General features: G+C 43.1%; 2 protein-coding genes across 2 annotated transcripts; one reads left to right on the top strand and one right to left on the bottom strand.

Moving 5' to 3' along the window:
* Positions 1-605: 605 nt before the first annotated feature.
* Positions 606-5106, bottom strand: LOC130381178 (caspase-7-like). Its single transcript, XM_056588643.1, has 4 exons — positions 4573-5106; positions 3626-3789; positions 3398-3530; positions 606-2369 (listed from the first exon to the last, which is right to left on the bottom strand). Exons 1-4 carry the CDS (start codon positions 4796-4798, stop codon positions 2113-2115), a joined length of 780 nt encoding a protein of 259 aa, XP_056444618.1. The 5' UTR covers positions 4799-5106; the 3' UTR covers positions 606-2112.
* Positions 5107-5910: 804 nt separating this feature from the next.
* dusp11 (dual specificity phosphatase 11 (RNA/RNP complex 1-interacting)) lies at positions 5911-13131 on the top strand. Its single transcript, XM_056589429.1, has 9 exons — positions 5911-6325; positions 6406-6481; positions 6928-7059; positions 9345-9468; positions 10008-10068; positions 10157-10203; positions 10595-10670; positions 10959-11132; positions 11533-13131. The coding sequence occupies exons 1-9, from the start codon at positions 6288-6290 to the stop codon at positions 12014-12016; spliced, it is 1212 nt and encodes a 403-aa protein (XP_056445404.1). The 5' UTR covers positions 5911-6287; the 3' UTR covers positions 12017-13131.
* The last annotated feature ends 3420 nt before the right edge of the window (positions 13132-16551 follow it).

A 16551-nucleotide genomic window follows, 5' to 3' on the forward strand; every position in this document is an offset into this window, starting at 1 on the left:
CACATTACTCCCCCCACATGGTGTCGGCGCGAAGCAAGACCCCGCCCATGTTCTCCCGCTCTTTTCCCTTGCCTCCCATGTCGGCCCCTCCCCCCGCCTCCTCCGATTCGGCCCACCACCAATCGGAGCAGAGCCTGCATTGTGCCTTAACCCAATCGCAGCCCCTCTCACTCGTGACGAGAACCAAGAACTGAGTCTGTTTTTTTGAAGGGGAGGGGTCCTGGCTGTGGCTCATTAACCCCACCACCCCCAACCACCCCCTTGGGCCCTTGACCTGAAATATGAGCGATGAAGTGACTTCATGCCCTGAATCAGTTGGTAATGATCAAAATGGTGGAACTCTTGCCTTATTCGGTTTTTGTTTCGTTCTTTTTTTTTTTTTACCTCCTTTAAGACTGTAAATTACTTTTTTAAAACCCCTGTTTTTGTTAGACACTAGAACACATTTTAGGAAAAAAGAAAAAACTATTGGTCAATATTTGACTGCCTCTTTCTAACTTCTTGGAACAATGTATTTTTGTAATGCCTCAATTTTACATAGCATCTTTTTCCCCTTCCCACAACGATAAGCATATTTTCAACAGTTAAGTAAGAAATAGAAAAATAAGACCGGTGTAATGATCTTGTTTCATATGAATTTTAATGTTAGTCATGAGTTTAGATCTCCGCATTTATTTTATACAACACCTTCCCAATGTGTTAATAAATATCCATTTATTTCTGAAAATCGTTTTTTCCGACTTAATGACATTTCAGCCTATTTTCACAATTGAGATTCACTAGTGAGACTTAGACAACCAATAGCAATCAACAAATAAGTTACGAGGTTAATTTGCTGCATGAGCTACTTTAAACCATCCACAACTGCATAGAGTGCAAAGAAGCCATAGCAAACAGGAAGAATGCATGTACGTTTGTGATGGAATATGTGAAGTGATAAAAGGTTGGTCGAAAATATTTATAATTACAGTTCTAGACTGTAGACTAACAACCACAAAATAATAGCTTCCCAATATCCGACCTATGAGCAAACGATACACGTGCCTTGTCATGCCAAACTTTGGGTGGAAGGCTGTGTGTTCTCAAGTGGTTTATAATGTTGTTCAATGGCAAAGTTCCAACTGTGGCAAATGGGTGTTTCACTTCCAACGAAACACGCAGACAGATATGTGATCTAAGGCATCTGAAGACAGCTCAAGGCGTTAAGCTACATGGGGGGGGCAGGAAACACACACACACACGCGCGTGCGTCACGTCCCATCTGCATAATGATTCAAAGTGAAACTCAACTCTATTGGACCTATTTATTGCAAGTTAACTCTTGTGAACCTATTTATTGCTGGTTGAAGTCCACACAACATTGAGGTGATAGACCAACAGGGTGTGTATTACACTTAATTACATTGATATGGAGCACAGGCCCCTTTCAACCCTATGCATTGCACTCCTTGAAGCACAAACATATCACTTGTGTACATATATGTATTACACTGATTGACACCATGACACAGGTAAGTTGTGTAATAACGGGGTGAACCTTTTCAGATATGCTGGCTATAGTTTCTATTGAATTACACAAGGAGGCTCTAGTTGGCTTCGGCAAACATCGGGTCTTGTATCTGTTTGAGTAGCAATGGCCACGCACCTTCACAAACATTAAAAGGTCAGGCAGAGTACATCGATCTCCCAATATGCAAACACAGGCCTGCCAATGTACGCAACTACGCACCCAGTTCGATCTCTACTGCTATGAGTTTGGACTCGTTTTTAATAAGCAAAACACAAGCGAAACCTCAAAACTTCCCTTGTCATGGCCCAGATGGTTATTGGTGTTTGAAGTCAAACATCGTTTATTCAGGAGGACTGCTTTCAAAAGGTGTTTTGAAACCTTTACACACACTTGAACCCATTGAACTACACAGATCGCTTCCTCCAGCACCATGTTTGGTCAAAACTAATACGAAGCAAACACACGCCCTTTACTCCCACATTTGACTTTCTCCACTAGAATTTAAACCAGAAATGTAAAGTCCGGATCACAATGCGATGCAATGTACCCGAGTACATAAAATCATATTTTTGGCGGGTTTTCCTCGCGGGCAAACGTTGTCTTCATCGCGCTGAGTCCGTCGATGCATCCGAGTTCTGGGCGAAGGGAAACACTTCTCTGGTGAGTCGCGTGAGGAAGCACGGCATCTCCTTCTTCCCGCCCAGGACAGGGCCCCGGGCCTGGAAGGTGTAGGCCACGCGGTGGCAGAGGCGGGTGAGCAGGCGCGTGATCTCCAGCTCCCGACCCCCCTCCTCCTCCAAAAGGTGACAGAGGGTGCGTAGGAACACTGCCCCGCCGGGACCTGTGAAGGCTGCGTAACCTGGACACACACACACACACACACACACACACACACACACACACACACACACACACACACACACAGGTTAACGCACAGGCTGCATGGCCCGGCAAGGGGGCCCTGGATTGGCCAGAATATTTTCAATTTTACTTGAAATAAAAACTCTTGACCGCTATTGGCCCATAACAAAAATATAAGAAAACGAAGCAGCTGATTGGTTAGATGTGTGGGCCATGTCATGCAGCCGGTCCAATTTGTCCAATTAATACGTTGCGGCTACTGAGACAGCATAGTGGCAAAGCGTGATCAGCAAGGGGGCCTCACACGAAAAGTAGCCTAGGGGGCAATGAATTTACATCCATTTGGTCTCTGCCATATTAAACAACACAATAACCTTAGGACCACATATTTGCAGGGCTAACACCAGTTCTGACTATTTCCTTCTTCAACACATCGAGTTGTCAACACAGCACTGTATAAAGTTGTATGGGTCTGAATCAGAACTTGTAGGTGTGGCATCTGTACCATTCCTGAGGTACTTTGTGTGAACAAGAAATCCATAATTACACGTCTTGCCTTGTTGTGCGTGTGTACTGTAAGGATGTACATGGTTTCGGCAGGTGCTTCATGAACCACCTGAAGAGTGCACGTCGGTTAACCCTGTATCTCTGAATAAACTAACCACGTGTTAAACCTCAACCACTCTCCCAGTCATACCTAGCTCCGAAACCCCGATACCAGAGGAGGCAAAATGACGGTTCATCAACACACACACACACACACACACACACACACACACACACACACACACACACACACACACACACACACACACACACACACACACACACACACACACACACACACACACACACACACACACACACACAGTGTCCGGTAGTGTGTGGTTTTATGAGGATTTTGTGGTGAGTATTGTGTTCTGGGATTGCATTGATTTGATTAAGGGATAGATAGATTGATTCATTGATTCATTCATTTATATCCATAAGATATGGATGTATGTTCTTATTTGCATCAAAAGTTACCTGGCGGGGTGGCGTATATCACGGCCGTATCCACGGGAACAGACAGAGACTGTGAGAATGCGTCCTCCTCTGTGTCATCACTCATGGCTGAGTCCACCTGTACGCCTTCATCCAACTCCCCTCCCCTACACGCCTTGGGCCACCACGAGGAAAGGAATTTCTATTAAACTGATTAACGACGACAGAACAACACGCTATGTGCTTTGAGTCTACTCGACTGCTATTCACCTGTACGAAGAAGAGCTTCGTCTTGTTCGTCATGCAGGGGCTGTCAAAGTAGCTGAAAACACGTGCAAGTCGAACCGGCTTTCCGTCCGCGCCGAAGACAAAGCCTTCCTCCCCGTGCGATGACAGCACGGCCAGGAAACAATCTCTAACGGGCGCCTGGCTCGCTGTGGAGTAGTAGAGCGTGAAAGAATCCTGGTTATGAAATACTTGGTAACTTTGCACACTTTAATACATGTCACTCGTCGTTAGTCAAGGAAGGCAAACAAAGGGGGCAAGGGCCGCACGGCACACATGCCGGTGCATGAACACGCTGGTAGTAGCGTTGCACATGTATATTTTCCGCTCAGTGAGCACAAATCAAGTGTTTGAACAGCGTGTACTCAGCACAAAACAGGCTAACGTGCGCTCGTCCAGACTCGCTTTTAAGGCGGCGGCCAAGGAGTGGCACAGAATGATTGAAAACAATAGGCCTAAGTTATTTTCCTATTTAGAAGCCAGATTAGTAGATATACCCGAAAGTATAGCGTTTATGTTGGGGTTTGATTTGGTTTTTCTTAATTTTTTTTGTAGTTATTTTTAACATGTGCGCCCACCCCCCCCCCTCTTGAGAAACGCTGCTGACAGTGACAGTAACACAATCCTGCCTTTCATTTTCGATTGCATTCTCATTATTATCATATGTAATAAAACAGATTTGACTACAATCTGATGGAAACATAGATAGCTAACACAGACTACAACACACAACACAACTGATCAAATATGCAGTATCACGAAGGTTATTTATTTAGTGTATTTTACCCAAATCATACAATTATTAACACAATGCATGCGTCAATGCTGTTACCATTTATATAGGCTTTGATGTGAAACACACTGACGCTGCATATGCGTCTGTCACACCTTTATGCATGCTATATTGTACATTTAAGACAAGTCAGACTTACCTTCCCGGAAAACTTGGTAGATCTCATCAGCGCTCAGGTCTTCCTCTGCTATCGTCACCTGGAAGCCCAGTTTGCTGAGGATGCGATGAAGCCGTTTGGTGTCTGCTTTTGTCCCGGGTCTCCGATTCATGTCGACCCCATAACCGAATTTGCTTACTGAGACTATCACCGCCCTGTTGACCTCAGCAATACCAGTACCAGCCTTGACATCCCTTAACCCATCCATGTTGAATGAAAAGATTCCCAATCCGAAACCAATCAGACAACCGTTAATGATGTGTCTGCTGTTGTGCAACTCCGCTTCTGACAAACCTTGAACTTTGGTTGCTACATATAACAAATCCTGGCTCGGAGGGAAGCAATAATTTCCGGCTCACAGAGGTCCTAGCCTATTTGAGATGCCAGGCAAATTAACAGACATGGTTGGTCCACGCAGTCTACAAGTGAGGAGGTAGGAGATAAAAGCCTACATCCTGTGCCCAAGTCTGTTTAATGAACAGCTGTTAAGGGGCCTATACCTGTGTGTAACCATATTTGGACACATCCTCCTCTCTGAACATGACCACATGTGTCTTATGTCATAATGTTTTTTCCTTTTTTTTTTCCGGACACACCTGAATGCTATATCTTTGTATTTAAATGTACATTACATTCAGTCTTTTGGTAGCCAAATCCTTCTTTATCATGCGTCGTAATACATCATTTAATGGCAATACCCCCCCCAAAAAAATAAATAATATTTAAAAAACATTTTGTACTTTGACAACATTTTTCATTTTTGTACAACCTTTTTGTATGAATGGTTCAGGTTGGTTCATATAAAACTGTTAATTCATTGTAAAATTGTATTTTCTTCTGAAGGAGATCATCACCAATTTGTAAAGTCGTATACATTTTTAAGTATCTTTTACTTTAGTTTTTAATTTATTCTATTTTATTCTATTTTATCCTATTTTTAATTTATCTCTTATGTCCCTGCTTGTTTAGATGGTGTTATATATATATCACTGTTTGTTCATTGTTCATTGTTATTGTCTTAATGTATGCACCTTATTCACCAAGCCAAATTCCTGGTTGGTGTAAAACCCTTCTTGGCAATTAAATCCTTTCTGATTCTGATTCTGATATAGTTAAACGTTTTCCTTTATAATTACTCTTTTTATATTTTTTTAATAACTTCTTTTTTTTTATCTTTCATTTTCTTGTATGGGAGATACTTACAATAAATAATATCTCATTTCAAATTAGCAGAACTTGAAAAACCAGCTGTGCATTTCCCACACAAAATCATCAGTTCATATAATTATCCACCAGGTGGCAGAGCAGCCGCCGTTGAAACGTCATCCGAAAGCGACGACAATAAAGCAGCGATGATGCGAACGTGTTGGTTAGTAGAAGTGGCAGGGGTCTTATTTACGCTCCGGGGCGGTAGTAGGGGTCCCTTTTTAAAAAAAAGAATTGCAGTGTAGCCAGACAGCGTAAGACGTAACTTTGGGTTATTTATGGGCGTATTATGAGGGTTGTCAGGATTCGGGACTAAGTCAGCTTAATGTTTATATCAGTTTCTAGGGAACTAGTGTGCAGAGTGGCTGTTAGCAGTGAGCTGTATTCCAGGTGCTTCTAGGTTTTAATACTGCTTTAGTTAAGGTTGATTGAGGAGAAAGTGTATCAGAAAGTGAGCAAAAGAAGAACGTAGAGTAGGAAATAAGTTGAATATGCCTCCTAACAAGAATAGAAACGGAATACCTGACAGGTGAGCAAACTGGACATCTTCTTGAGTATTAAATCACTTCTTCACGTTATGAATGGTTGATTGTTATATTATCCAAACAGATGGCTGGACTACCAAAGTGTAGGGAAACGAATACCTGGGACACGCTTCATTTCCTTCAAAGTCCCGTTGAAACAGGTGAGATAAAGGGTCTTTCTTCCTAAGTACGAGTGACCACACTTTAAATCAAGGACTATTCGCATTCTGCATGGGCCTTGGGAGGTTTTGGTTGCATTTACACTGAAACATTACTTGGAACACACGTGAACTTTAGTACTTCTCAAAATATCAAAGTTAATAATCCCTAATCATGGATTAATTATTCTTTCATGATGTCGTTTTAGCACACTCGCAAATTACAAATTACTAAAAGCCAGATGTTACGTTGAAACGTCAGAATTATTATCGAAATTAGTTTTTATAATTGTATTGGTTGTCTTCCTACCTACCACGTGTGCGCCAAAATGAATACAACAATTGATGCGTGCAAGTTAGTGACCGTGTTATTTTACTCCTTAATATACTACTTGTTATCATCAGCCCTATGGAAGTGACATCATGAAAATACTTGTCTTTCTGTTTAGGCCCTCACTCGCAGTCTCCCTCAGTCTGAAGTCTTTGGTCCATGGGACCTGCTGGATACATTGACGAAACGGAAGGAAGAACTGGGTCTGATGATAGACCTGACCTTCACCACACGCTACTATAAGTTAGAGGTACACACACACACACACACACACACACACACACACACACACACACACACACACACACACACACACACACACACACACACACACACACACATGCTTGTTTCCAAAGTGGCTAACTTGTCTAGATACACAGGATTTCAGGGCTGCCTACCAGTAAACTGTGGTTCGAACTTTTCAGCGGGGACTTGACACCATAACACACACGCATACACGCAAACCATTTTGCCCAACCAAAAAGAAGTGCATGTGTTGAGGTCTTCGTGTGTGTGGACCTGTGTTGCTCAACCTCTTTAGGGTCAGCGATAACGATTTTGTAACGTAAGAACCATCAGACCCGTCGCCAGACCTGAGTCTTAAGGGGGGCATATCAAATGCATAGGGGGGCACAATTATTATTAGCCTAGAGTATGTATATTTCCTCTATTCGCGCAGCACATAATCATCACGTTAAACATAACCAACAGCAATATGACCCTATAGCCTATAGCCTACAACATCACATCATTCCTCATCATTTAAAGCAATACATTACATAGAAGCAATGCTATGAATATATATCCATAAAACACTGGACTATACAACATATTAGATGTAAAAGCAGTTAACAGAGAGATATGCATTGCCATTAGGATAGGATAGGATATATTTATTTGTCATTGGACAAAAGTACAACGAAATTCAGTGCATTCAGGTGGTACTACTACTGGTCTCATTTAAAAAGGTAACATAATAAATAATAAATAAAGAAAATACATTCAACATTTCTTTCACTCACTACATTCATGTCGTCATACACTATACCGTTAACTTAGTGCCATTGTATGCCTAAAAAAAAAAAATAGTAAAAAAATATTATGCTTCCACTCAGACGTAAACTTGTGAGTTAGGTCCTTTTCAAAAGCAAGCTGAATCAGCTGGGCCTTGAGTCTGTGCAGCATACCGCGCCGATGCTCTGAGGAGACGTTTTTCAACGTGGAAAATTAGTTTTCACACATTGCTGTGGAAGCTCCTAAAGTTAGGGCAAGGGTGTAGGCTGTGAGAACAGTTGGCATAGCCTGGAGTGCACAGTTGAATTTGCTGAATTGTCAGCTTCATCAGCTTATTCCCTTTCAAAAAAAATTATATACGTATGTTCTTCTTTCAAGCATGAATAAAGACACCAAGTCCCTCTGTCATGACTTTGTACGATCAAAATTCTTGTAAAACTTCTGACCCTTGGTATTATGTTTATTTAAATTAAAATAAGTAACTTATTAAAATAAATAAATTTTATAAGCTGAGGGCGTTTTCATGAGCCTCATAGTATTAGAACATGTGGTACTTGTTGATTAGCTCAGTTGTTATGGCAATGAATACACCCTCAGCTGATAAAATAATGCCAGCGTCTTTTTTCAACTGAAAATTAACACCCATGTCAACTTTTTCTGCTCCTTGCACCTCATCATGCTTATCATGTTACGCAGAATTACTAGCCCCTGCCGACTAAAAAATTAAACAATTCAAGAAGCGGCATAGTTAGAATCGCCTTGTGGTCAACTGTCATTTAATAGTCATCTGACAGATTATGTCAAGGTTTTAAAATGATTATTATTATTATTAGCTGGTCATGTTATAACACAGCTGGTAATCGTGGATTTTCTGATAAAGACTAGCAAGCCTTTTTGACAGACAAAACAGCAGAAACTAGCGTAAGTGTGCCCGTGCTGCCTTTTTGGTTTTGTCAAATAGGAGACGCCCACCCACCAATCAGAGGTTAGAGATTCCTGCAGGAAGGTTGCGCTCGATTTCACTAGCCCATTTGTGCCTGTTCATTAGTGTACAGCATCTATTCTCTCATTGCTTGTGTAAAAAAAAAAAAAAGGTAGAATATTAGATTTGAGGACAAAATTATAGGGTGGGCTAAGGCAAGTTTTGGGTGAGCTTGAGCCCGGCCAAAAAAGGCCAAAAAGAAAAAAGGTCTCGCCATTAGAGGCAAAAAAGCCTTTGTTTACCTTGACAGCGGTCAATTATATTTGGCAACGGTGAATTATCAAATATAATTCACCGCCAGAAGTTGTAAAGGGTCCATGCAAGTGAACGGAGCGTTAATAATATAAATAATAATATAACATCTATACATATTTTTTTCTTTTTTTGAGATCTGTGCCTCAAGTGGGGGGGCACAAGCATTGTGGGGGGGGGGGGGCCCGGCCCCCTATGGCCCGCCCATAGCGACGGGCCTGAGAACCATTGTATTGAAGCGTCTACCAAAATGTATGTATATATAATTATATATCATTCATATTTAGGATATCCCAGAATCCCTGCTGTGGGTGAAGATCTTCACCGCGGGCCATGAGGTTCCCGGCGATGCAACGATACTGAACTTCAAACAGGTGGTGAACAGCTTTCTGCAGGACAACAAGGACAACGGTAGGGTCAGTGCTGCGCTGACGAGATTAGCGTCCGTAAAGCTTGGGTGAAAGAAAGCAAGTGAATGAATTTGTTTTGATTGAGACAGCCATGTACCTATTGTTTGACAATGGTGGTGTAGAGACCAATGTGTACGACATTTGCTCATGATTTGTATTCCAATTCCTGGTCTTTCAAATGAAACTAACCAAAGTTTTCAAGGTTGTTTGTTGGTCTAGCTTATGATGCCAAAAGGCTTTCTTGTGTCTTTGGTCGGTGTTTTCCATTCTACTTTATGTTATTAGTTCAAGGCATTTTTCCTAAGCCATTTACTCATCACTCTAGAGCAGAGGTTTTTAAAGTGTCAGGGAGAATCAGAAACTGTGACAGAAATGCAGAAATAGTCCACTATTAATTAACAATTAAACACAATTCAATGGTTTTATGGATACATTTCCATTCATTTGTGATAAGGGGTATTACAGGATTATTTAGAAACACTTTAATTTGATCATCTCAAACCATTCTGGGACAGTAGGGTTAACGGCATTTCCTTACAGATAAGCTGATCGGAGTCCATTGTACCCACGGGCTCAATCGTACTGGCTATCTCGTCTGTAGGTAAGTAGAGTCGCCGTGAGCTCCATCTCAAACAGCAGTTTGTTCCATCGGTTTCCTGGACGATAAAACTCTTACCGTTGGCCCGCAGGTATCTCATAGACGTGGACGGGGTCGATCCGAAAAAGGCCATTGAACGTGAGTCCGACGTCATTACCGACGAATCACATGTATTGGTGATAGACACTGTGATTAGTAGAAAGTAGTGAACATATTATATATATTAATGGTAGCCATATATATGATAGGTGATACAGCCGACCATGTATGGAATATGAAGGGTTTTAATGTGTTTTTGTAGTAGGCCGATTGCCACACGACGAAAAATAATTCAAATGTTTTAGGGGTAGAAATAAACCAAAACATTTGATTACAGACCCAAGCTCTGTAGTCGGCAGACCCTCGAATGCCTACAAAGTATTTCCCCAAATTCCCCGAATGGTCTTCAAGTCACTTCCATGGTGAAGGACTGCGTTCCGTCTGTGGAATGTTTGGCCGCTGCTGGTTGAAATGCTATTTGGCCTCCTAGTGTTCAACTCATCCCGGGGCCACACCATAGAGAGGGACAACTATCTTCAGGACCTGAAGGCGGGGCCCACGAGGAGGTGCTGACCACACGTTCAACACATCTGTCCACTTCGTCTGGTGTTGAGATGAGAGTTGTTAATACTTGTCATATCGTCAAACACGATCTATAAAGAATGAATGTATGTGTATTATTATTATTATTATTATTAGGACTTTTTAAATTGTGATTATTTATTTTTTGATTCATGTATTTTTAGTTCAGTGTTATTTATATAAATCAAATTCAATATAATTATTTTTTTCACTCACATTTGTGTTGCATCAGTAAATTACATATTCAACTTCTTTGTATATTGTTTCCACAGCAACACTTTAATGAAGGAGTGTAAACAGGAAATGCAGAGAGGCCGTGCCTTGAGTCGGCCATCTTCAAGCCACACTGACAACAGGGAGGACGTCAGGGAGGACTACAGAGAGGACTACAGAGAGGACCACAGAAATGACCGGCACTCGCACCACGACGACCGCTACTCGCACGGGTAAAGAAACACGGCCAACTGCCGTGTACACCAGCTCTACACCAGCGTGCAGCTTCTGACATCACAGGTGGGCGTGTCCTCCTAGATGTATGACGGATAGATGAGCAACGTTTGCTACAGTCCACTGGGTGGGCTGGTAGACTGATCTATCCAGCACACATCTAGGTGGACACGCCCACCTGTGATTATTATTAAAAACATTTCTCCACAGAGAGAAAGGTTTTCTCCATCTTATGGTGTTAGACATTTATGCCTTACTTTAGATCAAGGTGTCAATTCTGTCAGACTTTGTACTATGATATTGTAACATGAATAATGTTGTATTTTGCCGTTGGAATGTTATGAAGCGGTGGCCCCAATTCATAACATTCCCATTTCTGTCCCCCTCCCGCCTTTCCAGAGGGCGGAGCCAAGGGTCCCACAATTGGTCTCTGCGAGACCACCGCCCGACCCCTAACCTCGCCCGCGCCCGCTTGCCCGCACCCTACGAGGCCCCCGTCCCCCCGTCCCGCTGGAGCCCTCACCAGCCCGAGGCCCCGTCCCGCTGGGGCCCGGCCAACCCCCCAGCCCACTCCCACCCCCACCCCAGGGCCCAGGCCCAGTGGCGGGCGCCGTTCTACACGGAGCACAGCAGCCGACCCAGAGCCCTCCAGCCCGAGCCCGCCTGGACCCCCTCCTCCTCCCACCACCACCACAGCGCCAGGAGTGGCAGAGACCAGCGGGACCAGCGGGACCATCGGGACCAGCGGCACGCCACGGCCTCCGGGTCCCAGTACTCGGACCGGCCGCGCCCCCAACGCCCCCAAGAGTCGGACAGGGGCTTTTATTTCGACGACGCAACCTCCAGTGGACAGACGGTGTTCTACCGGGACAACTACCGATGACCGCCTCCGGGTGGCGCCTTTTTGTTTTAGCGTTGCCTTTTTAAAGGTTGGCTGACACGGCGGCTACAGGAAGTGACCCGAGGACACTACTGGTTTGAGCAAACGTTTGACGAGACATTGACCGTGTTATGGATTTCGGGGGAATACATTTTAGGCATTCAAGGGTCTGCCGACGACAGAGCTTGGGTCACATTACGGTTTATTTCTCCTGCCCCTAAAGCATTTTAATTTTTGTTCCATCATGTGGCAATGGGCCAAGATCAACAGATCAAAACCCCTTATTTTTGCATACATGGCTCGATCACCTATCGTATATATGGCTACCATAAATGTATATAATATATACACTACCTTATACTAATTACAGTGTTGCCTTTATAACATTCTAATAATAATTTCTCATCTGGAATATAAAATGTGTTTCCAAGGTCAGCCTTGTTTTCGCACCCATCAAACAGCCGTTTTCACGGCTGCACAGTGAAGGAAACTACCGAAACACAACAGAAGGGGGCGGTAACGAGGTTTCATCAAGCCCCACTTTCTTTTAAAGAAAAAAGGCAAATCTTGAACTTGGATTTGATTGTTTTTATTATAGAAATGTTTTCTGCCTAATTTTTTGTAATGCTAGCCATTTCTAGTGACATGAAATGTTATTGTACTGTTTCTACGTTTGGTGGCTCAGCCATGTGTGCTTTGTATTGCAGGCCTATTGATCCATTGACCTCAGTCAATAAAGGCTTTTGAGGTGAAGATGTGCGCCTATGTTTGTCTTATTGTACACGTAGTAGCCCTTTAAGGTGGTAGTATAATGGAGATTCACAAAATATCGTTATCTCCTTACAACGCAAACGTCAGCCTTTACAAATATCAATCTTATAACGGGTGTGGTTTAACTCGAATGTAAGGAATGTTCTCCTTGTATACGTAAAAGGTAGTCATTAAAAGATCCATAGAGGCAATTACTTTATTTTCTCGTTATTTTACGTTGACTTCAGACACTGTCCGTCTGTCTGACTCTAGGCCACGTACAGAAACACTAACTGTCTCTCTGTAGTACACGTCTGTCTGTAGTACAGTCGGAGACCTCACTCATGGTCTGTCTGTTTATTCTCCCTTCATGCTATGTCTGTGGCAGAATAAAAAACATAACACAACTGAATAAGTAAAATGTACTTATATGTGCATTGTTAAAGGCAAGGCCAGGCAACTTTATTTATATAGAACTTTTCATACCCAATTGGCAGCCTTGAAGTGCTTCACATATAAACTTGTCATAAAATAATAGTTAAGTAAAAGAACATTACAAAAAAATTGTAAAATAGATTTACATTTTTTTTACATTTTAGAAAGTGTGGGTTGCACTGACTTTTAGAAAGTGCAACCCGACCTAAAGGAACTTGGTCCTTTCTCTGGGACTCCAACCCGGGTTCTAGGACTCTAACCCAGACAGAACTCGGGGCTCGAACCCTTCAAAGTTCATGTATCAGATCAACAGTCTCTCTGGTACCCACGTTGGGACCCCAACCCGACCTAAAGGAACTTGGTCCTTTAGGACTCCAACCCGCATTCCAGGACTCCAACCCAGACAGAACCTCGGGTCTCAAACCCTTATCCTTTCAAAAGTCTCTCCGGTATATCACATCATGTTTCCCTCTAAAATAGAAAATAAAGGCAAAGAAAAAAAAAGCATTTTAGAAAGTGCAATGTATTTAAGATTTAGCAGAAAGCTAAAGCAAACATAACAGTGAATGGGGTGTGTGTGTGTGTGTGTGTGTGTGTGTGTGGCACACACACACACACACACACACACACACACACACACACACACACACACACACACACACACACACGTACACAAAAGCAAGCAGTATTCCTCTTTTGATTTGTGTCCCGGATGTTACTTAGGCAATAACCATATTTCAAAACAATTCTTCTTATTGTAAAAACGCAGCTTCCAATTCAAAGCCTATATTAGAATTCTCTGCAGAAAAGACCCCGAAGGCATTTAAACAAAATGATCTACTTCTGTTAAATTATTCCAACAAATTCATTTTGAGCCGAAAGTAGTAGCATAGTAGTAGTAGTCATTGTTAACGTTTATCTAACAAACACTGCACCCAAAACCTCCCAATATCCGCAACGCAAAATAAAACAATTATCAATTATACTTTTTTGAAACCGCTAGATTGATTAAAGATTATATAATTACATTATTTCGTTGAGGTAATAATATACTTCCCAGTGGTGCAGTTTATATCTCTGGGTATACTGTGATGATAGCATAATAATGATAACCTAATAATGGTAACTTGAACCAAATAAAACAGTTGATGGTGCTGTAATACCGCAGTCAGCCAGTAGGAAGCGCTGTTGACACGTACCTGTCAGCAGTTACGGGTCGGAAAATCATCATCCAATCGCAGCTGGAACGCAGTCGATAAACTCACAGGGGCCGTGCATGTGCTTACTCATGGGAACAAAACATATATCATACAAGACACCACTCAGTGGTAGAAAAGAGTCCGATTTGAGCAATTACATCCGATAATGGCTATATCTACCATGCAAACTGATTCACAATCGATTTACTAAAAGCGTTTTTTAAACTAAAGGCTCCGTTTGGCCAGCCCTTCTAAACAGGAGATATTTGAAACGCTTCAGGACTCAAGATATCCAACTTGTTACCTATTTTCGCACAATGCAATCAGGACAGGCTCGCTGGGCAAGTGAATATGAATCATTGGATTTACACTGATTAAAAATTCAGTTCTACGTCCTCTCTCTGTTTTGTTCGCCTTTTAAAAAAAAAAAAATGGTGTCTTTTCTGGGCTACCCATTGCTGTGCGGTTGGCTGGCTGGCTGAATGGCACCGAGCTGGCAGAGGTTAGTTGTTCTTTTCAATCCATTAAGGGGGAAAACACAGACCAATCACGTTGTAAGTTATTGATACGGAATCAATACAGCAAAATCAATCAGGTCACAATCTCCTTCCTTCAATCACTCCCCATCACTTCTTTATTTTTTTCTCTCCCACCTCTCTCTTCTCTCTACCCGTTTGACGGATGAAATTAATGGATGAGTGTGTGACGGAGAGAGGCAGGTATGCTGAAGTCACTCCCAGCTGTGATGATTGGCCGACGATTACTGGTGCTCTGCTGGACGCTGTGAAACAGTGAATGTGTTTGTGTGTTTGTGTGTGCGTGCGTGTGTGTGTCCTGTGTGCCTACATTCATGCGCGAAAGTGAAACAGGGTGTAAGTCTAGACCGGTGAAGCCGTCTGCTTTCATTAGGGCCACACAGTACTGTGTTGAATAGCTGCCGTATATCCGTGGTGAGTCTCTACCTATATCTCCCGTAGTTTAAAGGCTCAGCTATGGTTCTGTGTCGACGCAACGCAAAGAACACGTAGGCGCTTCGATGCAGTCGTGAACCTGTTTTGGTTCTGCGTCGGGTTTAAGTGAGTGAACCATTCGCAGCCCTTGCTGCTGCGCCGCCTTGACCCAAGGTTACACTTTTTGGGAGGCGCACATCAGGCCCCTGCGGTGGACGCAAGGAGGGTCCACAAGGACGTAATGGCTCCGTAAACCCCCTTGCGTTGCATCAACGTGGATCCGTCACCAGCCCTTAAGCCTCAACGACTCACCTCACCACCGTCAGGAATGCGACCGACCAATGAGGAAGAACCTGCCTCTTCCTTCCCGCCACTTCTCCTGGCTTCGCTCGGACCTGAATTCTACACGGAGCACTGGATTCCAAGTGAGACTAGAGTAGATGCGGTCCGCTCTGTCTGTTAATCAACCAGATGCCCGCGGCTGCGTGCCCGGCAGCCCCTTGACGCAGACTAGAATTTACTAAAAAAGATTCCATATCTCTCCATCTACTCTGTTATTGAATATAGGGATTGCATATTATTTGCTTGTAATCGTTCTGAAGGAGACGGAGAAGTGTACGTGTGTGTGTGTGTGTGTGTGTGTGTGTGTGTGTGTGTGTGTGTGTGTGTGTGTGTGTGTGTGTGTGTGTGTGTGTGTGTGTGTGTGTGTGTGTGTGTGTGTGTGTTTGGTGTGTGTGTGCGTGTGTGTTTGGTGTGTGTGTGTGTGTGGCGGTGTTGATAAGCATTCTAAAGGCTGACACTGACTGAACACAGGAAGGAATTATTCATGAGCTGTCGCTGTACCTACCCAGTATGGGACATACATTATTGAAATTACAATGTCATATTCAGTTATTATAACTGTTAGTAGCTCCGTTCCGTGTGTTATTGTCACACACACACACGCACACGTACGCACACATGCACACACACACCCACCACACACCAACCACACACAATTACCAGCGTGAGATGCGTGCCTGTGGGGTTTCTCATCTGTATTCATTGGTGTTTGAAACGGGAGAATATCGTGTGTGTTTAAACGGCAACACTAACAGGGCGGTCCGCTCAGGGGCCCCCTGGATGTCTCCCCCAATAGGAGGGCCCCGTGTGATTTACTCTATAGTGTGTTGAGTGGAAGTCCACGTCAAACTCAACCCGCTGC

This window comes from Gadus chalcogrammus, chromosome 4 (genome assembly GCF_026213295.1).
Source record: "Gadus chalcogrammus isolate NIFS_2021 chromosome 4, NIFS_Gcha_1.0, whole genome shotgun sequence".
NCBI lineage: Eukaryota > Metazoa > Chordata > Actinopteri > Gadiformes > Gadidae > Gadus > Gadus chalcogrammus.

Bases quoted from the DNA above. Each gene is read 5' to 3' on its own strand.
- LOC130381178 (XM_056588643.1), bottom strand. From the start codon at position 4,798: ATGGATGGGTTAAGGGATGTCAAGGCTGGTACTGGTATTGCTGAGGTC. The intron at 3,790-4,572 runs GTAAGTCTGACT...ACTACTCCACAG, and splicing joins CTACCAAGTTTTCCGGGAAG to CGAGCCAGGCGCCCGTTAGA. The intron at 2,370-3,397 runs GTAACTTTTGAT...GTGTGTGTCCAG, and splicing joins GATATACGCCACCCCGCCAG to GTTACGCAGCCTTCACAGGT.
- dusp11 (XM_056589429.1), top strand. From the start codon at position 6,288: ATGCCTCCTAACAAGAATAGAAACGGAATACCTGACAG. The intron at 6,326-6,405 runs GTGAGCAAACTG...TTATCCAAACAG, and splicing joins AGAAACGGAATACCTGACAG to ATGGCTGGACTACCAAAGTG. The intron at 10,069-10,156 runs GTAAGTAGAGTC...GTTGGCCCGCAG, and splicing joins ACTGGCTATCTCGTCTGTAG to GTATCTCATAGACGTGGACG.